Below are 23,809 nucleotides of genomic sequence, written 5' to 3'. Positions count from 1 at the left end.
ACACATCACTGTTGGCACTTGGGCATAATGTTTTTTTCCCTCCCCTTTTCTCCCTAATTTGGAATGCCCGATTCCCAATGCGTTATAAGTCCTTGTGGTGGCCTCAATCCGGGTGGTGGAGGACGAACCTCGTGGAGTTGCCTCTTCATCTGAGACCGTCAATCCCTCATCTGAGACGGCTCCCTCATGATAATGCGCATTATGTAGTGGATGGAAATGTGCAATAATTCAGTCTAATATTTAGAAATGTGCTTAAAAATGCAAAAATTTTGGATGGAAACCCAGCATGTGTGGTGCTAAAATAACCCCAACATCCCAAACAGATGAGGTTTTTTTTAAGGTTAATGCTTTATGGAGTTTAAAAATCAACAAAAATCAACCTCCCAACCCTAAACCTTAAACCCATCTGATAGTGTCATAAAGAGCAAATAATACAATTGCTAAAGCATCCACTTTATGTGTTGACTTGCATGCTCTTCAGGACTTGTACCCCGGTCCTTTGCATCGGCAGTGCAACGCTCTCTTAGTTGATCTACCATACAATTTGATCGCACTCAAACAGAATTGTAAATGTAGTTGGTTATGTAATCCAAACATCAAAATAGTCTTACAAATCATGTACTACAGTAAAAATGTTTTGATGTCTTTTAGAATAACATGCACTGAAGGGAACAAAAAACCAGACATTTTCAGAATGCCTAAGCTGTTCTTTTCAATACAATGAAAGTGAAAAGGAACTGACTAAAAAACACCATAAAAGTGTAATAATAGTAGTCTACACGGCATTTCTTGGCTTTGCGAATCTGAACTTAAGCTGTTATTCACTGAAAATCTTGCTTGATAGCCACGGCCTCTATTTACTTTAATTCTATGGAAATTAGCAGCTTGGACATTCTGCTTTAAATAACTCCTTTCGTGTTCCACGAAGAAAGTCACATGGGTTTAAAAAGACATGAAAGTGTGAACATTCTGGAAAAAACAAATAAATAGTGTTAATGTTTATTTGATGTTGACTTGAAACACAATCAACTTCTGGTTTAGACCGCACATTACACAATGTGATCAAATGTGTCAAGAGAAAAGGGAGTAAAACAGGAATGGAAATAAGCTCAAACAGCCAAAAGCATATTGCACACTTGCTTCAATACCAAAAGAACCTCAACGTTGTACTGTATTTTCAGTTTCTTCTCTTTTTCTCAGCCGTTCAAAGACACAGAAATCGTTCTTTCGAACACCATCTCACTCTCTCTTCCTCTCTTTCCTTCTATCTTCTCATCTTGTTTCGGTTCCCGTTCAACCGCCACAGCCAAGCCCCCTCCTACCCCCAGCCCCCATGGGAACTCCAGAGCTAGTGCCAGTGCAGCATCTGTGATACAGAGAACCACGTCTTGCTGCCAGTCTCACTTCTAAAAAAGGCTCAGCAGTTATCTGATGCTGCAGTATGATGATGGTTGAGTAAACGTAGAAAGTTGACCTCTGTGGTTTGGATGACATCTGTGGAGCAACATTTGTGCAGAGTTTTAATTGAGGGAGGGATTGTGTGGTGTGACTAAATACCAGATTGAGGAGTGGAAGTCCATATGAAGAACACAGGGTTGGCTTCAAGGAATCATAACCAAGAGGAGCAAAAATATTTTGTGGTGTTTTCCGAGGCAGGCATTACTATTGCTTATGCTTTCGAATAATGGACTTTGGCATGTATCTCGCATTGGTTGTGCGCCAGCTATGAACTATACCTCAGATTGTGCTGGGCTGCATTTCCCGATAATGCTGGATCTTAGCTTATATCCAATTATGATATTTTAGATTGCTTTATATCACCATAAAATGCATTATTTCTACATAAAATAGGTTAACCACAAATAGGACACAGCCTAAATAAACCTGAATGAGCGAATTCCTCACTTAATTGTTCGCTCACTCTCTTTATAGTGAATGACACACAGTGCACAATATAGGGAATAGGGAGCGATTTCAGACTGTTCTGAAGCGCAATAACTACTTAAAAGTGAAATGCCTGTTGATTAAAGTTATCTGATTACAACGGTCACAAAAACATAAAATATTCTTGTGAATGCAAGCGGAGCCGCCTCCGTTCTGCCGTCTCGCTCATTGAAAATGAACAGGTAACTTGCAGGTGTACAACATACAGTGCCACGTAAAACTACCTGTATACATTACTAATAGATATGTTTTTAATTGTATGACCTCATTTGATTTAAACATGGGCCTTATGTGTCTGCACAGTGCATATTTCATTTGTAACAATTTGTGCAATACATGTTAATGTTAGTACATGATTTGCAAATCTATAACGCCTATTCCACGGCTTACATACCACCTGTTTGTGCGTTTGCATTAAGTCATTATGTTATCTTTTATTCATATAAGATCTATCACACAAGTAACATTAGTATTTCTTACTGCCACGAATATAAGCCAATCCTCCTTAGTCCAAAATGCATCTGTGACTCTAGAGCTCAATTCGGTTGCATGTCTGTGCTGTCTGAATTAAGAACGTGCAGTAAAAATGTTTAATATTTTTTGAAAATAATTATGCAAATATGTACACCCCTAGTATTTTACAACAATGAATGAATTAACAGATTAATTTAAACAAGTCTACAGTATGTAGACATCTTTTGCAAAAGTCTGTTTTGTTAAAAGATGAAATGACCTTATCATTTGGTAATAGAGGGCCCAAGGCACTAAATCCAATAAAAATTCCAATACTTCTTTAGAAATATTTCTTCCTCAAATGTACTAAAAGAATTGTTAAGTAAGTGGAAACACTATCAGAACCGGAATAGTTAAATTCCTTAATATTCCCATCACTACTTGTTCCTTTTCTACTTGCGCTTCCCAAACATGAAAGAACAAGAATATGCTTTATGTGCAACTTAAGTACTTAAGTAGTGCTGTCTGCTTGTGAAGTGCTGAAATGTTACCTACAATCTCTCATCAAACACTCATAACTTCATTACAGCTTTTTACGCAAGTTTATGAATAGATCAAATTTACCTTGGTAATGAAATGTATAGTTGTTTTCTAAAATAATCTGCTTAATTTATGATGTTTTCATGATCTACATAGGCTTACAATGCAAAGTTATCAAGACATCATTCATGTATTATTTAAGTATAGTATCGTTCATGTCTGTACCACAGTTAATGCGGGATCAGTTACTTACCAAGTATGATCAATAGTTATAGTGATTCTTGCCTTGGCTAAATCCATTTCAGATTTAAAAACCTTTTAAATGCACACATTTCTTTTTTAAATTGCATATACACAAATATGGCACATCAAGAAACGTTATATCAGGTTTTGATATATCAGGGTCTTGTGACCGAAGGTGATGTGGCAAGTTTGAATATGTGGACCTGCAAAATGAGATACAAGATTCTATTCTTTGCACAAAAATGCTGAATATATCAAACAAGTCATATGAACCAATTTAATGATACTTGACAGCCCAATCTCCATTCACTTTCACTGTATGGAAAAACAGCTCACAGTACAATTTCCTAAACTTCTCCTTTTGTGTTTGAAAAGATTTGGAGCGACATTAGTAAATTATGGGTGAAATACTTCTTATAACATTAACTGCATCCAAGTGTGTCTGTAAATTGTTAACAGTACTTTTAGAGAATATGTTAGGTACATTCCTGACAGAAAGCATGACTTGCTACTGATCTCAGCTTTAATCCACTCGGCAGTCTAGTCAGTGTGGTGACATACATTTGAACTCAGCTTAACTGTGAGCCTAGCTTAAACCTAGTGTAGACAGAGAGGAATTCACTGGAAAAGCCATTGATAAAGCAATGAGAAAAGAGAGAGTGAGACAGATAGATTGTGGGACAGAGAGGGGATTATGGCGGGACAGGCAGGAGAGAGGTTAATGATTGACAATGAGTATCAATGGGCCACACAGTGGGCTCACAGGGGCTTCAGGAATGCCTCGAACCACAGAGCTGGGGGGCAAGTCACCCAGCCACTGTTAATCAAAGGACTTTACAATCAGATAACAAAAGGGTTAACTTAGCATGGGTGGGCTTCCACATACCAGCCCTGGGGTGCACCTTCAAAACAGCCTTTTGAACCCCCTTCCCATTTCCTGCTATCACAGATACCTTCTCAGTGTTGAGGGTAACGCGTGTGTAATGTAATCAGATAAATGTTTTGAGTAACGATTAGATTAATGCAATTCTAATTATTTTAGACCATAAAAGCAGAGTTACTTTATAAATAAAGTAACATGTTGCTTTTGTACACCCCTACTGTCCATGTATTGCGAGAAATCAGGATTAAAAGTGTGCAAACTTCTGGGAAGAGACATAGTGCATGATGGGCATTGTAGTTCTATTGTTTGAGGCCAGAGACTATTTAGCTGAGATGAGTCAAGAAATCGGAACACCCAACCAAGAAGCTCTAGCACCCAACATTCAATAGATGTAGAAAGGAAGTCCTGCTTTGAATGTGACTGATAATAAACTAATATTTTTTCACTTAAGTCATCTTCGTGCACACTTGTTATAAGTTGAGCTACGGTGTGTACAGACGCCACTGTTTGATCACATGCAACTTAAAAGGCGCATGTTGATATAACTTGAACGGAATAATTTGACATGAGTGTTGTACTGTAGCTAGCATGACCTGTAATGTCTCTTGTATGCAATGCATAGCTCATTTGTATGGAATGTATAGCATAGCTGAAGAGAAGGATGCTTTGAGAAAAAGGGAACACAAAAATAACTCAAAAGTAACGCTTTACTTTCCATAAAAATGTACTTTTTAATTAATTAAGTTTCTTGATTTAATAGTAGCGCAATATCAAGTCTATATCAATATAAATATCTAACAAGTTACTTTTAAAAGTAGCGTTATCCAACACTGTTCACTATACCTCACCTTCACATTCCAACACTTCCATCTTATTCAGACCTTAAAAATCCTGCCGTTCTATCCATGCTAAAAAACGAAACAGCTTAAACCAGCCAAAGACAGTTTGCTGGTCTTAGCTAGTTTAAGATGGTCTTGGCTGGTTTTGGCTGTTCTCTCAACCCGACCGGCTAGATATCGGATAAAACCTTTTTAAAACCAGCTAACTAGCCTGATCAGGGTGGTAGACCAGCTAAGAACAGCAAACCAAATAAGGCTGGTTTAAAAGTTGTTTATCACGCAATTGCAATCACTGCAGCATATTATCACGCAATTTTTGCGAATATAGCAAGAGAATCAATTAGCCTAAGTTTACATATTCAGCATATTACAATATTTTCAACTGAAATGCCAAATAAATAACTGTCGAAGGGTACATGTTGATAAATTCTAAATTTCTTGACACCGTAAACAAGGTTCGCACACTTTCAAAACTTTTCCACAATCTTTCCAGTCATTTGTGAATAAAGATTTTGAAAAACATTTAGATTCAGACTGACTAGCTAATGAATCGGCTATAACTGATTCACTGAAAAGAACAGACTCAAAAGAACACTCTGCTCAAAAATTGGGCATGACTATGGCAACAGGACAACAGCGATATCTAGCAGATCAATTTTTTTTGACCAGCCTGGGAGACCAGCTAAGACCAGAATGCCTGCTTTGGCTGGTTTAAAAATAGTTTTATTTATTTTTAATCAGGGGTCTCTATGCATTTTACCAACAATTTTGAAAGAACTTGAACTTATTCTGAGCCTGATATGTGCAAATATAGCATGCGAATCAATTAGCCTGCTAAGTTTACATATTCAACGTAATACCATGTTTCTATTCGAAATCGATAATGCCATTTGCTAACTATTGAAGGGTTCATAAAAATTCTCTGGTGATAATGTGATATCAGCTGCATGTGCCATCAAGCTTTCCTGGCGATCGCTGATGTAAATGTAGGTTGGGATAAAACAAGGAGATCAACAGTGCTTTTTGTCATGTTGTACTTTCACGGTGTGTGCAGAAAATATTAAAATATTTGTTTATAGACATTGTTTACATTGAGCCCAATTGATCTCTGACTGTGCGTTTGTAGGGCTCTTTTTCTGTGACCGATTAAGACATAACATGAATTGTGCAGGCGGCCTATAACGGTGGATGACTGTATAGACAGCCTTATGAGTCCTGAAATTAATTATTTGACGACCTATAAGCTTAATCGATCAAATTATTAACGAAAATGTATCGATTTTCAATTCATCATTAATATCCCTAATTCAGACTGATTCACTAATGAATCTGTTTTGACTGATTCACTGAAAAGAACAGACTCAAAGAAACAATTGGATTAAAAATTACACCTCACTTTGGCAATAGCACAAAAGCAATATCTAGCCAATTAAATATATTAGAGCAGAGCATTAAGAGAATTACTTTTGCATTACTTTTAGGGTTTTATTATATTCCAGGACGTTTGCAGGTCTGGAAAACACAGCTTTGAACTTGATTTACAGATTTATATAACAATGAAAGCCCAGCACAAAAGAAATATACAACACGTTCAAAACAATATCCACATAAATAAATGAAATATATTACACTATACTATTCATACTGAAGTACTGTTTGTTGACAATATTTACATGATCAGCTACAACAGGAAGCTACCCCTTAGTGTCTCATGGAGATTGTATTCTGTTGGTGAATTGAATCTTGCACGACACTGGTACATTTTGTTCAGGAAAGCACAAAGACAGCAAACGTGGAGGTGGATGAGACCTCGGGCAACAAATGGTGGAATGCCACAGATCAGGATGGGAGCAGGTGGCCACCCACTCAGGAAAGGTAGGTGGCCACAAAACTGACACATTTGTAGAAACAACCACCCATGTGGAGCTTAAACGATCCATGTCTGGAATTCTGAATCAGCAGTGTTCTCTGGAGGTGTGAATTTGGTGTGGCAGAAAGTCTTCTAAGTGGTACGAGGTGTGCTGTGAACGTGTGTGCAGAATGGCGTAGTCATGGAGTTGTTTGGATGCCTTGGATTAACAGTTATGAGATAAACAATAATAGGTTGCACTTAGTTTTATAAAATAAACGGATCATCCGAAAATTTTAATTCCATAATGTTTTCAGCCGTGTGTCATTCCAGACCTCTTTAACTTTATTTGAATATGAGAAGACAGAAAAATACAAAGCTAAACGTAACCAAATACTATGCACAAGCATAAAACATGAAACTTTCAGGCATATAACTGACCTTTATGATGCCTGTATAAATGGAAACATGTATAAATCATTTTTATAGTTTCAATTGCAGCCTTGAATCTCAAAATCACTGGTAATAAATAACCGTAGACCTGCGGTGGAGCCGGAGGTGCAGCTCTAATGGAGATCAGGTAATACAGCAGAAATGAGTCAGCAGCTATCTGCCACCATCTCTCTCACTGTCTTACACCCTAGTCTGTCTCTGACTTTGTTTTTCTACATCTTATCTCTCCACTTGACCTCTCTAGCTCTCTCTCTTTCATCAGCAAACTATTCCAATTTTTATTTATTTAAACTTCAGTGCGTGACTCATTCCAGATCGTTCGCGCTATGGACATGAATGATACTTCAAATAGTGCAGCTTGTTGAGGAGAGATGCAGTATTACTTTTCTAAGTGATCAGACTTTGCATGTTTGCCTGTTGGATGTAAAATAACAGAAAGAAGTCACACAAACTTGAACTAAGTCATATCTAGGGAACAGAACTTCATAGAAACTTGAGGGTGAGCTTTTTTGAGTTGGGTCAATAAGCCACCACCCGCATCCAACCAAAACACCATTGCAACCACATGACATTGGTTGCAATATTGTTTGTTAGCCATAACATAAATCATCGCCAGCTCTCTGTAACAGTAAAAGATTTCAAAATTAGGGCATTCTTGCTCGTAACCATGCTCCTATTTTACCCTCTTTACTCTCTCCATCTGTTTGTGCCCTATTATTTCTCCATCCCTCCATTAATTGCTTATTTCCTTATCCAAATCCATTGTCCAAATTCCGATCAAAACTTATGTGAGAGGAAATGCCTAAAACACAGAAGAGACACTGTGCCTCCTGCTCTTGTTCAAGCGAATACCGCAGTGGCACCTCAAGCCAATGATTCACAGGATAAGTGTCTCTAGAGAAGCCCTCCATCTCCTTGAGCTTCCTTCCTGCCTCACAACTCATACGTCTAATGATAAGACACAAATGCTTTGAGACAATGCCATTCAAGTTCTGCCTGATAAGGGTGTTTGAAAGATGAGAAAAGCAATAGTTCACCATGACAGATGTGGTCGCCGTGAATTGTCATTGTGTGGAGTGAGTCAAGATTATTAAAAAAAACTCTCCTTTTGTATTCCACAGAAAAAATAACAGCATACAGGTTTGGGACAAGAATGAGCAAATAATGACAATTTTTCATTTTTGGGTGAACTTTCCCTTTAAAAGTGTCAATAAAAGTAAGCATTCATTATATAAGAGGACACGCACAGACATGCAGCATATGTTTGTTTATAGCCACACACAACTGACCTGGCATCGACTAAAGATGTCCGCACTGGTAAGGTGGACGTGGAAGTGTCTGAGAACGTACACAGCCTGGTCACGTGCCTTTTCTGAGCAGTCCAATGTCAGACAGCGGCCCTCTCCCACCTGTGACCTTAACTACACACAAACATCCACATAGATGCACAAGTAAATTCACTATATAGAAGCTTTGTTAATCAGACTGTGAGTGTGTGTGTGTGTGTGTGTGTGTGTGTGTGTGTGTGTGTGTGTGTGTGTGTCTAAATATGTTAAAAATACACTTACAGTTTGGTAGGGCTGACCTGCAGTTAGAATGATGCGACCTTCAGCACGGGCCAGCTGAAGAAGGGGAATATAACAACATCTATGACTGCAAATATATTACTTATTTAACTAAATTTATGAGGTTAGTTGATTGAGGTATGGCTTTGATATGAGAAATTAAATGGTCAACAGTCCGCTCAGTGACCGACTGATGCATAATGCACACAAAATCATTTCACACTTGTGAAAATCGTAAGTTGCAATGAGATTGCCTGACTGCAACTATATATAATGAAGTCTTGGTGCATGGGTTTTTATCAGTCCGTCAGAGAACAAAAACATGTTTTAAAAGGTACCAGGTTGACCTGTACACAATCTGAGTACTTATGTGTAGCTAACCTTTTTCTGCCGAATTTGAACAGGTTAATGGATTCAAATCTTTTTTTAATTAAAGTGTTTAGTAGCATGCAGATATTAATGAGTAGAACTGCGCATTCTTCTTTGTTTTCTGTCTGTGAAATAATTTGTACTTATTTCTATTTAAATTCTGATTAAAAAGTCAGTCAAAACATTTTCCATTGTGTTTGTTTTGCTCAGGGTGATCTGGTTTAGATCTGGGTGTTGTCTGCCAACTATGGCAAGAACCTTTGTTATTTTGCAATATATAGACTTGTGGAAGCATATACAGGTGAAACAGGAGAGGCCCTAGGACAGAGCCTTGGGGGACACCACATGTCATTGAAGTCCACTCAGAACCACAGTCACCACAGTCTCCGAGATTACAGTCTACATTACACATCATGTGTAACTAAAATAAGGTTTACAATCACATATCAACAGGTGTCTTATTGTCTCACCTCTGCTGCTACTTTATGGTCATCCGTGTTTTCCAGCATCTTGACATCCACCCCCAGACAGCGTAGGAAACGGCCCAGACCCTGCAGCATATTATCACAGACCACACGCAGCTCTCGTGGGGTGATAAAGGGCCCCTGGTACTCCGAATTCACCTTCACGCATTCATCCTCCCTGGAGTGGGACTCATTCACCTTCTGCCGAGCCTGATGACACAGTCCAACATCATGTGTGTAGAGTGCTTTCTGATCTTTCTCTAAACTGAACTGTTCTAAAGATACTAATCCACTACAATGCATAAACAGATTTGACTAAATTTGAGTTTTAACCATTTAAGAGCCCCTGAAATAGTTTGACAGGTGCAGTTTTTTTCCTGTGTTGATGTATTTCCAATTGAACGTGGAAATTGTGGCAAAACATATCAATAGGCTTTTACCATTTCAAATAGCCAATAGCCCTTAGTTTACATTTCACAGCCATAATTTGCTCCTTGCTATTGATAGGTTTGCATACACTACTGCATGCAAGATGAGTCAGCAATATATTTAGTCTGCTTTCTCAGAAAATAATATATCTCATAAAAGTTTAATATTATCAACTTGTAGGTGTACACTAGCATATACATAGATACCCTAAAAACTCAAGACATGGGCCAAAGCCACAAAACTTCAATTTTGATTTAAAGTGTATCATACATTACACATAAAATATGCTGCGACTTTAAATAACAGACTATAAAATAATTAAATTATAAAGCAAATAATTGTAATTATACAGAATTTGACCCATGATATGTGAAACTCCCAAATACGGACAATTATGTGCCACATTTTAGTTGGTGCCCTTAATTAAAAAAAATCATAAAAACTCTGCATCCTCATTAGCTACTTTTATATTGAATTTTATAACCGTTACCATGACAACAGAGCAATTTTAAGAACCACAATCTCATAAAAGTGCAGTCAACACCTGCAGTCCGAGCCAGGCAAACTGACCTCTCTTCTCTTTGACTGCTTGCTCTTGTCTTTAGGCTTCTTCTCCTGGCGGCTCTTGGCCTGTTGGGCAGAGGGGATGGAGCGGATGTCCTCCGGCAGCCCGTAGGCCCTTGGGTCCTGGGAGAGGGTGAGGTAGACGTCCAGCAGGCAGAATGCATCGGTGGCTGAAGAGACAGAACGAGAACGAGAAAGAAGGAGTGGTGGTGGTGTAGTGGGCTAAAGCACATAACTGTTAATCAGAAGGTCGCTGGTTCGATCCCCACATCCACCACCATTGTGTCCTTGAGCATGGCACTTAAATCCAGGTTTCTCCGGAGGGATTGTCCCTGTAATAAGGGCACTGTAAGTCACTTTGGATAAAAGCATCTGCCAAATGCATAAATGTAAATGTAAAGAAAGGGGAAACAGAAAGAAGGCAGCACCATGAAGAAAACAAAGAGAGTAATACAATAAAAAAAATACAGAGTGTCTATTTGCACCCTCACAAATGTTCACTTCATTCTTCATAGGTGTAAATAGCATCTGCCATACAGTGTAGCTATTTGCACCCAAACAAAAGGAATATACAACAAACTAGACAATGGGTTTTGCTGCAGTGGCGTGGGGTGTAAAGACGGTGTGAAAGTGTAGTGTTGTCCTAGCGAACGCGGTTCGAATCTGCGTTTTGTCCCACTCTTTTTCCCATCCGATTTCCTGATTGAACTCTTAATACTTCCTTGAAGTTGGATCGAGTGGCACAGATGGTAGCACACTCGTCCAGGACACACATGCATGCTGTTGGTTCAGGAGGACCCAGGTTCGAGTCTGGCTTGGGTCATCTCCTCTCCCCATCGTCTATCCCCTGCTTTATGGTCTCTCTAAACTGCCCAATTAGAAAAACAATAAAAAAAAATAATTAAAAAATAACTTCCTTTAATACTACTTCTAATAATAGATAAAAATGTATATAAATGTTGATTTCATCACAGTGATTTGGACACGTTGAATGTCGAGGAGTGCAGAAAAGGGTTTGATCCAGAGGTGGGGATAGTCGATCGCACTTATTCCCATGGCTCGGCATCGCTGGTGTGTACATTGCATCACTGTATTACTAATATTGTAGTGACCATGTTTTTAGCAGAACCCATAGTTTTAATGAAATTAACCATGGTGTTAGTACAGTAATAGTGACTTATGGTTCACTTATTATAAGGAATTTTACCTCTGGAACAACCTAAAGTCACAATGGTGAGTTTATGAATAAACCCTTACCAGATTTCACCTACAACAATTTAGCTTCCAATACAGATGTTTAACCACTATAATAGCGCATGCCATGCTTCCATTCAACATAAACTGTGCATTACCTGCATAGCGGAGTTGACTGATGCGGAGTGGCCGGCGTTCCCAGTTAGAGAGCTGCTCAGTTTTGTTCAGTGGTTTCCCCAGCACCTGCTGCACCATTAGACTGAGGCCCTTCTCTGCTGGACCTTTACACACCACCTCTGACCTAGACATTCTCCTGACACACCAACACCGCTGAAGCTAAGGGGTCGGTAAGAACAAATATTGTAGGTTTTAAAATAGCAACATAGAGTGGGGTCCAAAAATGTATAAGATTTATAAATGATAGTTGGTCCCCCTTTTACTTTAATGATAGCACTTAATGGAAACAAGAAATTTGACTTCTTGTACAAAGGTGTTAATACGGGCAATGTCTCTAAAATGCTTAGTTTCTATTTTTGTCATGTCTTGCCAGGTAGTCCCACCCACAGCAAAATCTCATTGGTCGAAAATCATGCTCCAAGTAGCGGTTCATTACACGTGAAAGAGTAATAATTGACTGTGATTTAGTAGTTTCATGCAGTATTACGTTCTTGGTGAGGACAGAAAAATTACTTGATGCTCAAAATTTCTCATTTCATGTCTATTTAGGACAAAGTGTAAAACTTCAAGTTTATTTCAATGATTTTTTCAGCTGATGATGCAAAACAACAACACCTCCTGATGGATGTGGAGCAGGTCCAGAACCCCCTCCATCTTTAGAGGCTCCTCCCTGAGGTCAGGCCACGTGCTGACCAGACTCCTCAAGTCTCCAGACATCCCATAACCTAAACACAGAAACACACTGATATCAATGATATTCACAGACCGAAATCTAATTTCCATATTCACACCAAGCAATATGACATTTTTGACAATGTTGGGACTGCTAAAGTGTGTTCTGAAGAGTGGTTGGGTCACCCTGAGGTCTCCTCACCCAGTTTGAGGATGTTTTTGTCTGACAGCAGAGCTCTGATGAAGTTTACTGTGGTGTTGTGGTGGCTGATGCTTTGTGCACACAGATCCAACAGAAACACTTGTCCTTGTACAGCCAGCTGGATCAGAGCCACACACTGAGGAGATACAGTGCCAAAACCAGCCCTCCATTCCATGTCAATTCCCACCAAACTGCCGGGCTGAAGGAGAAATGGAAGAGATAGCTAAAGATACAATTTTTTAACAAATGCACACATGGGTCATTCTACAATTGCAGTTGAATTTGCATCTGAAATTTCCTTGAAAATGTAACCAAATCACACAAATCATAAATTTTCGTGTCCATGCAAAGTGCAGCGCGGCACGCAAAGACTGCGCTACATCTTATACAATTTTAAGGAGAGTGCAATTTTTGCAAGCCCAAAACACAAGTGGGTATGCCTGGGAGTGTTTGCACTATCTGTGGGTGTATGCGCACAATGTTATTGAAGTGGCGCAAAGGGCAATTTACTATTGACCTGAGAAATATGTCTAATCTCAGCAAATGTCTAAAATCAGTTCTTGCATTTGCAATTTGGAGATTCCACGATGGTAATAAAGTCCAAAACACCAAACTCCATGTCCAAACTCTGAAAACATAGTAGTGGAACATCAAATTATGTCCCTGACAATCACAGTTGTAGCCATTTTATGAAACAAATTTTTTTTTTTACACTACCGTTCTAAAGTTTAGGGTCACTTACTCATTCTTTATTATTTTTTTGTATTTTTTGTATCACATTTTAGAATTATAGTAAAGTCATCAAAACTATGGAATAATAGAAATGGAACTATGGGAATTATGTTGTGATTTAAAAATTCCAAAATAAATTAAAACGATATTATATTTTTTAACTATCCATAAGTCATGGTTTATTTTTCAATTATTATTATGTTTAGGCTATATTTACAATTGTATTTATGATCTAATTTTACACCTGTTGTCTTAAGAGTGATTGTGAAGTCACTGCAAAAGGCAAAGTTGGAGAGGGTAAAAGGTTTGGATTTTACACAAGGTGTGTTTTATAGGATTTTTTGACCGCTTAGTTGTTTTGTTTATATTTTCATTTCATTTGAAGTGACATTTTTATTTATATTTTTCTATAATAGGCCAATAATGGGCCTTCACTGTAAATATTATTCATGATGTGTGTGTCAGTAGATGACATTTTTTTATAATGCTTACATTCTCAATAATTTAAAGGGCACATCCAAATCCTGAACAGAATCACATTTTCCAAGCGTATAAAAGAAGCGTGTCACAATCATAGAAATATGGCTGACATTCATCAAGGATACAGTTAATGCAAAACATAATATAAATCCATATTTCTATATTTTTCTCATTGCATACAGTCCAATTACAATACCAACTTCTTATGAATGTGCTGTCTTGGTTTACATTGCTGTTGCTTAAGGGAATGGACTATATAATAGGGCACAGATGGTGCAATAACAGGAGAAGAACCTCAGAATTAAATTGCACTCGATCCAGCCCATTAGCGCTTTGTGCACACAATTTGTGCTTAGTCTAGTGCCTAGACTAAGCACATGCTTTCCATGCCATTGACTTTGCGTGTATGATGCTTACATTGGAGCTGCAATTAGTACTCTTAAAATAGGTCCCTAAATGAACAATATGTCATGAATTTAACCATTAAAACATAAACCGAAGTTTAAGACATTTTACAATAATAAACTTTTGAAAGGATATTTTACATGGAAAAAAACACTCAACCCCAGTACATTTGGAGTATTCACATGCATATTTTCATGTATCAGTATAAGAGATTTACAAAGAAAATTTATGCAAATCCTTCATAGGATTTGTCCAATTATTAGACAGACTTTTCTTTATTAAACGCATTGAACACAAGCTAACACTAACCATTTCTAACCCTAACTGTAATATTACCATGTATCTTTAATTTATCATGTCTCCAGGGCAAGTAACACATTCGCATTCACTCTCACACACACGCAAAATGCAAAACACAGGTAAGGCATGTTGTACCTTTAAAACAGCCCGTTTGCACTGCTCCAATTCATCTAATGCCTCTACAAAGTGGATGTCTTTTCTGGCCAGAGGCAGCTGGTAGTATTTTTGCTGATCAGACTGGGGAGGTTTCCAGGACTCCGTTTGGGCGCTCACAGTACACATCTCTCTGTGACAGAATGAAGTGAACATTTGTGAGGATGATAGTTAGTGAGCCCGTGTGTGTACTTATTTGACCCAATACTTACAGCTGCTTTGGCGAGAGGCTCTGAATTTTGTCCCATACCCCAAAGGGAAGTCTGTCCCTGGGTACATGGTAATGTGCCGCCCATTGGGCAGCAGTCTTGAGGCTACAGTGTTTCACCAAAAGCTGCACCAACTGAATCTGCAGCTCCGTATTACCCACAACCATAGCCTGAGTTCAACACACACATTTAAAAAAAGTCAGATATTTTGGTCTCTAGATATGGCTTGGGGGCCTCCTTCAATGCACGTCTATGTCTACTGAGTAGGTACGTGCAGAAGGGGTGGCTCTAGTGGCTCGAGCCCCTGCCCTTTTGCACGATATGCAACCTAAAAAGAAAGCTTGCACACCGAAATTAAATGACGTCTTTTTTACGCTTAATAATAGTACTTAGGGGTGTAAATATACATCAATATTAAGATGAAACCTTGATGTATCGATTATGGAATTAAATAATCAATTATAATGACTATAATAATACTCAATGTGTCACAGAGGCTGTCTCATATCACATGCGCACTCTCACAACAGACGCTGAGCGCGTGACTGAGGAAACAAATGTGCACTTTATGTTTCTGCCTCGTCGTTCATAATTGCATGCAACTGCATAAGCAAAGTAAGTTGTTGTTCTTTTCTTCCCCAATTGCAATGTATTATGCATACTGTGTAGATTTTGTAGAATACATTTAGGAAAGGTAGACGATACTGTCCTGCGGATTTCCTTGCGATCATAACTCTCCTATATGTGTTACACGCCTTTGCGTTTTTAATCCTGTGAGCCTGCTTGGCTTAGTTGAGCATTAAAACATAACAAAGGTCTAAAAAAAATATTTTTGCGAAAAAATAGAATAATTGATGTGTGTCCACCCAGTCCGACAGAGATTGTATTCCAAAACCCCCACCCGGCGGACAATTTTGAAGCGACTGTCCCTTAAAAAGCATTAGAGCCCCTGCCTCTCAATATGTCTGTGCACGTCCCTGCAATGGAGGAACTTTAATACTTTTGGTTAGGGGTTTGTTAACTTGAAGTACCTAACCCTAAGAAAGAGCATTAGTAATAGTGATGTTTACCTTAGCAAACCCAACCAATAAACATGCTGAATTGCAGAATCTAAACAAGAATAGTATTGTTACCTGAACATGGTCTCTCCAATTGTCTTCTGACATGGTTTTCTGTCAGATGAACACACAGAGGTGGACAGAATCATTCCAAATGCACAAAATATAACATTATACTTTATTAAGCCATCTAAGTTATCGAAACATGAAACATAAGGGATTTAACTTCGTAAGTGATATAAATGTGTTAATGTATTGTGATATAAACATAATATTGAGCAGTAAATAATATTGGGTTGGGTTTAGTAGGATTGTGAAAAGTGGAAAATGTTAGGCTACTTTATATTATTTTTGTTAATATTATTTTTCACAACACAGAGGTGGAACAATTGATTGCATTTTGAGGTACTGTAAATGATAATAAAAACCTAAATTTTACAAAAGTTTACACCAACATAATGTTGCTCAATATGAGCATTGACTCTTGACACATTTTGTGAAAGACAGATATTTATCAATAACAATGTTTCAGGTTTTAAATCTAGGAAAGTGGTTACTGAGCACAGTTGAGTTGCTAAAAAAGGCCAGTGAAAACAGGAAATTGGGAAATCTCACCTCACCAAAAGTCTTGTACATGAGAAACCTCAGTGAATCTAGCTTCCTCTTGTAGATTGAATTAGAGCACAGACCTGCAGAAAAAACCCACACGGCACTAATGATGTTTACGTTACAAATATTAAGGATATACAGTAAATGTATTTGACGTGGAGTCACACACACACACACCTGGGTCGATGCAGAATTTTTCCATGAGTTTAAAGACATGTTTGCTGAGCAGTTTGGGATGAATCTGGTCTGTCTGGTGTTTGGAGAGAACCAGCTGTGGGTACTGACTGAAAAAAACCACATGATGCATATTGTCAATATTTTCTCAGCATTAGGGATAAACCAAAAGAGTTCCCTCACCTTTTGAGCAATGAATTTCCATTCATTTTTCAGACATAAGTGACCACTGGAGAAGGATTTTAAAAATGTTATTTTATAAAGATTAGACTGCACTCTACAAAGAACAATTTCTAGCTGATAAAATATTTTAGCGCTGAGCACAGCAAAACTTTATTTGAACAGCAGAAATTTCTATAAGTTTTAAAAATTGTATTTATTTATGCGTTTCCAGACCTGGAAATCACAATTTTAATAAAACCTAAAACATTCTGGTATTTCATAACCATGGGAACCCTGATTATTGACATTTTGGCCTAACAATTTATCCTGATTCGGAAAAAATATTAATATTTTTCTCTTATGACCGACATTTAAATGCATGGCCTATATTCTAAATCTATACTGTCTTGTTTTTTAAACTAATACACACACAAAACCACAGAAGAACACAGCAGAAAACAAAACAAACAAATCAGAAAAAAAAACTGTTCAAGTCAAATTTACAGTTTATGTATTTACGTTTCAAAGCAGCTGTATAGGAAATTAAGTTATAACAGAATGAATTAATATAATGCCAATATTAGTTATGTTTAGAAATATTAGTGGTTTAAATCAGAAAACAAAGTGTTGTGGGTCAATGGTTAAACAAAATGATTTTGCATGAACTATAAGTTTTAGTGTTAAAGTCGTCCCGAATTATCTGTGGAAATACACGTATATGCACTGCCCTTTGATTTTGGCCGTTGAAGGCTTTTGCTGGTGGTTAATTCATTTTCTATGTAGTTCTGTTTTTTAAGAGAGTGTTGTGCCTTGTGCCTACTTTGACCAAGATGATACAGGTATCATTCAACGAGGAGCATCGCAGTCCAGATACAAGCTTATGGCAATTAATTTTGGTGAACTCAATCCTGAGCCCACGTTTCAGACAGTTTCTCATGAAGAATCCCATGTCCTTGAGTTTGCTTCAATTCATCCTCTGTGAAGTCTGTCTTAGTAGACTGAAGTGAATTCTGGCTAGAACCAGCTGATTTTGGTCATCATCATTCAGTGCCATTTAGCAGTTCATACTAAAGCTTTAATTTAATCTAGAATTTTACTTGTTTCATTTGGAATCAGGCAAAAAATTATTATAATATACAATGGAAAAAAATGGATATCAGTAATGTCCTTTTGAAACATGGTATAGAAAGGGAGTACCTGTATATTGTTTAATATTACCAATCTGCTATTGATATAACGGGCACAGCTCTGCACTGGTTCACTTACATTAGTGAGCAGCAGCAATTTGTCACCATTCAAAATCACAAATCTTCTAAGGCTCCAGTTAAAAGTGGTGTTCCTCAGGGCTCTGTCCTTGGTCCACTCCACTTCATAACATACATGTTACCTCTGGGACAAATTTTCTGATGCTTTGGTCTTAGCTTTCACTGCTATGCTGATGATACCCAAATTTACATTAGCTCCTGCGCTTCTACTAGTATCTGTGAGCTAAAGCTATGGTTTTCATCAAAATCTCTCAAATTTAACTCCAATAAAACTGAAATAATATTGGTCCAAAATCCATAGTTTCAAGAGAACTGGAGCACAAAATTGATATGGATGGTGATATGGATCCAACCCTCCCTGAGCGTACATAATCTCTCTGTGTTATATTCGATTCTTATTTATCATTTGTGGTTAATGTAAATAACAGTGTTAAAACAGTTTTCCTTCACCTCTGCAACATCTCCCATATTCATTCCTTTCTCAGTCAGAGGGATGCTGAAACTGTAACTCATGCATTTGCTACTTCACGTTTAGATTACTGCAACTCACTCCTATTTGGACTCCCTGCTAAAACTCTTTCATGACTACAATATGTTAAAAATGTTGCCGATTGCCTCTTCTCTCACACTAAAAGGTCTGCCCACATCACTCCTATCCTCCAACAGTTACACTAGGTGCCTTTTTCTCATCGTATACAGTTCAACATTCTCATCCTCACATGCAGTATAAGGAACTACATAATCTTTCCCCACAGTATCTGACTGAACTTCTCCAACCCGACTCTGTGGCCTGAATTTTGAGGTCTTCTGATACTGGTCTGCTTGCTGTCCCCATATTGACAGTAGAATGGCTTCTCAGGCTGTGAAATATCTTCCTTCTCCTCCTCAAAATGCATTTAAAAACATATCTCTTTTCCCTGTATTATCAGTCTTAATTCTGGTCTATGGACTTCTGAGCTCTGTATTTTCGTTTTTTGACTTGGCTTTAGTGTATTGCTGGTATTTTTGATATTTTTTGTATTCGTTGATTTTGAATTTGTGAAGCGACCTTGAGATTTAGAAAGGCGTCATGTAATAAAACGTATTATTAAAATTGGAAACAGCAATGTATTTCATTTAAAAAAACAATACAATATGGTCACTGATATAGCAATATAAGTGTCCACACAATGAGGACCATAAGACATTACAGCATAATTGTCTGTTACAGCATAATTTTCTGTAAAGCTGCTTTGAAACAATGTGTATCATGAAAATCGTTATACAAATAAAAATGACTTGACTATATTTTGCCATATTTCACCAAATCCCATCTTAAACAACAGCATTCCCCACCTGAAATACTTTATATTTTAAGATAATCAGCATTTGTATCACTATCATACAGTATTGGTCATTGGCATCAGTATCAATTATTGATAAACCCAAATAAGACGATAACTCCTTTTAATTTAAAGAAGTTTTCCATTCTCATATAAACAAATAGCACAAAAAAATAACAGCCAGTGCTAGTGCACACAATGCATGCCTCTGTTCACCTGAGCAGCTGCTGGATGTTGAAGTTTGGATCACACCACGAGTCCAGCAGTGAGACCAGCCTCTGCTGCAGGTCAGGGTGTCCACGCACATACACCTCCACTAGCGGCAGCTTGTCCAGCAGAATGAGAGGCACACACATCTACCACCACAAAAATATGACAGTGGAAATTAGATGGATGGTACAGCTTTAAAGAGCAAAGATCCTGTTTGTTCATCATGTTGAGCTGGATGAACTGACCTTTTCCATGTCCAGATCTTTCTGAAGTTCCACCTTCACACTGAACACCAACGCCTGTCATAAAAGGTGACATTTCATGTCACTACATTACAGCTAGATGAACAATATTAGTAACCATATCAGTACTTGCAATTTATTCCTGGCTCAAAATGGTGGTACCATACTGATCAAAAAAGTGACGTTAACAACACAAACGTTGCCAAAAAAAAAAAAAAAAACGACCTGGCAAATGAATACTAGTGTTAATTCTGTCAGCTGTTTTTTTTTATTTAGTTTTAGTCTTAATCCTGTGTCAAATTTCCTTTTTAGTTTTTATCATATTTAGTCAACATTATCCTATTTGCTTTTTTTCTGTTTTTGTTTATGTAGTTTTAGTCAATGAAAACTGTTGACATTTTAGTCATATTTTAGTAACATTTAGTCATATTGATATTTTAGTCACTGAACACTGTAAACATTTTAGCCATAAGAGTATTATTGATAAGCATATGTCAATCTTGTCTATCCAAAATCAATATATCTATCTATCTATCTTATATATCTATCTATCTATCTATCTATCTTATATATATATATATATATATTAGGGCTGTCGATTTAACGCGTTAATTCAGTGCGATTACTTTTTTTTTAAATAACGCGTTAAAATTATTTACGCAATTAATCGCAATGCCCTGGACCGTAAGGAAGATTCCTGAGAAATGCAAGCTTGTAGTACCGCATTATAATTTTTTAAATATTTAAAGATAACTAAGTATAATTATTTCATAATTTTATATTGAATTATTGTTATATAAGGGGTTTCTCAGCAAATATTTGTATATGCGATTATTCACGATTAATTAATCGGGACACCGTGTAATTGATTACAATTTTTTATTGATTGACAGCCCTAATATATATATATATATATATATATATATATATATATATATATATATATATATATATATTACACACACACACATTTTATTGTTGTCATTTTTGTGTTATTTTTCACATACGATTGATCTTGTCATGATGATCTCATGAAGACGAGCGTTTCAGTGCGCATCAGCCGGCGGAACTTTAAATCTCTCCCGGTCTCGACTCCCGCTCAGATTGAGTCTCTTCCGCGACTGGTTGAAGCGCGGCTCTGACCGCACAGAGAATGACAGTTTTGGAGTTTGTTTTTATTTACATGTCACGCTCCCGTATTATTTGAACTTTAATTAAGGATGAAATAAAGATATATCGCCAAGCTGTGATCTGTGTTTCTATCAGACATCTCTCATCTCGCGTGTCATCATTATAGATATATATGATCTCAATTTATGTTAAATGACATCAAGCGACTATTCAACAATGGAATTGTTGAATAATGGAATTATTTTATTATTATTGAAGAGATTTGTAGTTACAAATGACAATTCACCTAGTACAATGTTTGTTAGTGTTTTCCACGAAGACACCCACCAGAGTTTTGTAGACAGCCAGAGACGGCACGAAATTTGACGGAGGTGGCCGCCTAGTAATTCTCTATGCAGGACAAACCCTGGCATTGGGACAAATTGACCAATATCAGGGCTTATTTGTCTCAATTAAATTTTCTATCCCAGGTTACTAAAGTAACAAGCCATGAGAAGCTGTGTTTTTTGGGCATAGGAGAGGGGTGTTCGTAGCCACAATGCAACAAGAGACCACAATTTTCAATAATTAGTTTCATTTATTCATTAAAAATGTCACGAGATGTCTGGGTCATATTTCACCACAAAATCTAAATAAATAAATGATAGTGTGTTTAAAAGAAACTATTGCCTATTTTTAGGAATACTGAAATTTTTTCGGATTGCAAAATTACTTTCAAGACAAATAAGCCCAATTAATATTTCATTTTCACATTACTGTATTGCAAATTATTTATACATCATATTTTGATCAACTGGCTTTAATTTATGCTGATCTGAATAAAAATAATCACTGTATTACATTTTTGTTAAGTAAAATCAGTCCAGTAGGTATGGTTATCAGCAAATGCCGATAAACTTGAAATGCCAAATATCGGCTAGTCTACCACTAGGAATCTTTTTTTCCTGGAATAATATAATGTGCAAACAGATAATGTGCAATCAGGATTAGACTTCAGCTAATTGGTCAAGGGGGCATGTTTATCTGACAATACCAATAATCTCAAAATAACAAATATTGTCTGATTAAACGTAGTCGCAAAAAAAATATTTTCCCAAGCTAATATTGGTGCCTGTTTTCACAGAAGAGGTACCAATGAGCTTGTGATGACTGCTGATGACTTCCCCTCACCTCTTTGTAGCAGCAGCAGTCCTGCAGGAAGGTCACGTGTTCCAGCAGCAGAGGTCTTTCCAGTGACCTCAGCTGATAGACCTCAAGCAGTGGGTCCATGTACCCGGGCTGAGAGTCTGTGATGAGCTCCAGAGCTCGCTGCTGTAAGCGCAGCCTCTCTTCCTCATTCAGACCCTTCAGACTGGCTTTGGGATTATTGGTCTTCCAGCGCATGAACTCAGTGAGGATGAATTGGCTCAGGCTGGAAGATTTGACTTTTTGGATGGTAACACAGTCCTCCAACAAGTCCAGGAGTCTTGTTAAGGGCTCCTGCATGTGTGAGAAACTGGCTGCTAAAAACTGACGCAGCTGAAAGAGGAAGATGGGAAATTTTCAGGGGAAAATGTTTTTCTTGAATTGTGCAGTTTACAATCAATCTAACAATTAAAATTCTGCAAAGATTATGTAAAACCTAATGTTTAGTTTTTGTCAAAACTCAACAGCAGTGTAAATTGTCCCTGCAGTCCCATTTGTGACTTCTGCATGTTTATGAAAAATAAATGGTATGAACATTTTTAAAATGGAATCAAACTGAATCCAGACCAAATTATGGATTTTATGCATTGCATTGACTAAAGAATAGTAAATGTTGTCACAACAATAAGTAAATACATCATTATTCCTTGCCATAAACTAAGGATGTTATAAGTGTCTTGTACAAAAAAACAAAACAAAAAAAAAACAATCCATGGGAATAAACATTAGTAAGCTGGATATGGCTAATACGTTTAGTTATAAATCAAGTCTATTTGGTGGCAAAATTGCTGATTAGTCTGATGAATGTCTCATACCATAAATATATTGTGCAATCAAAACTATATGGACAATGTACTGGTACAAAAATGAATCAATAAAATAAATAAATCAAAGGTTAATTGCACCGGTTTCTTTTAAACATATGAAATTGTTAAAATTGTATATATCGTGAGCAACAACTTGCTACAAATAAATACATAAGTAAATCCTTTAGCTACGTTTTCAATGGCAGCAAAAATAGGTGCTTCTCTTTCACCATGTGGTCCCGTTTTTTGGGGGGCCAAATGATTTGTTAATTCGTAGTAAGTTGTTGCTCACGATGACATCACAGACACTTAATTTTGTTGTTTACAAAAATCCTTGAAGTATGGCAAAAATCGTGCAAACACCTTTATGCATTTTTAAGATATGAGTAATCAAACATAGTGGCCATGTTTTTTTGGGTTACCCTGTATATATAATTACATTTTGCATTTAATTGTATTTACAATGAGGCCTAGTGGATGACTCAAGAATTTGTAAAACTACAAAGCACTAATTTTTATTATTTAA

The 23,809-nt window shown here is 37.2% G+C and overlaps 1 protein-coding gene across 4 annotated transcripts in view; it reads right to left on the bottom strand.

Moving 5' to 3' along the window:
* LOC127635426 (exonuclease mut-7 homolog) overlaps nucleotides 1-23,809 on the bottom strand; it is a 77,795-nt gene that overhangs the window by 32,621 nt on the left and 21,365 nt on the right. For 3 of the 4 annotated variants that reach the window (XM_052115469.1, XM_052115468.1, XM_052115470.1), the window contains 15 exons: nucleotides 22,463-22,810; nucleotides 20,165-20,218; nucleotides 19,926-20,065; nucleotides 16,964-17,070; nucleotides 16,793-16,866; nucleotides 16,253-16,291; nucleotides 15,123-15,289; nucleotides 14,893-15,043; nucleotides 12,841-13,039; nucleotides 12,582-12,691; nucleotides 11,948-12,125; nucleotides 10,602-10,765; nucleotides 9,609-9,812; nucleotides 8,773-8,826; nucleotides 8,494-8,625 (listed from right to left, as the gene is read on the bottom strand). In XM_052115469.1, the coding sequence (XP_051971429.1) occupies nucleotides 8,494-8,625; nucleotides 8,773-8,826; nucleotides 9,609-9,812; nucleotides 10,602-10,765; nucleotides 11,948-12,125; nucleotides 12,582-12,691; nucleotides 12,841-13,039; nucleotides 14,893-15,043; nucleotides 15,123-15,289; nucleotides 16,253-16,291; nucleotides 16,793-16,866; nucleotides 16,964-17,070; nucleotides 19,926-20,065; nucleotides 20,165-20,218; nucleotides 22,463-22,810 (2,121 nt within the window). The remainder of the gene's footprint in view (nucleotides 1-8,493; nucleotides 8,626-8,772; nucleotides 8,827-9,608; nucleotides 9,813-10,601; nucleotides 10,766-11,947; nucleotides 12,126-12,581; nucleotides 12,692-12,840; nucleotides 13,040-14,892; nucleotides 15,044-15,122; nucleotides 15,290-16,252; nucleotides 16,292-16,792; nucleotides 16,867-16,963; nucleotides 17,071-19,925; nucleotides 20,066-20,164; nucleotides 20,219-22,462; nucleotides 22,811-23,809) is intronic. The other variant, XM_052115471.1, reaches the window with a different exon arrangement.

Source organism: Xyrauchen texanus, chromosome 43, assembly GCF_025860055.1.
Source record: "Xyrauchen texanus isolate HMW12.3.18 chromosome 43, RBS_HiC_50CHRs, whole genome shotgun sequence".
In the NCBI taxonomy this organism is placed as follows: Eukaryota; Metazoa; Chordata; class Actinopteri; order Cypriniformes; family Catostomidae; genus Xyrauchen; species Xyrauchen texanus.
Note: the sequence above shows the minus strand (reverse complement) of the source record. Positions and strands in the feature narration are given on the sequence as shown.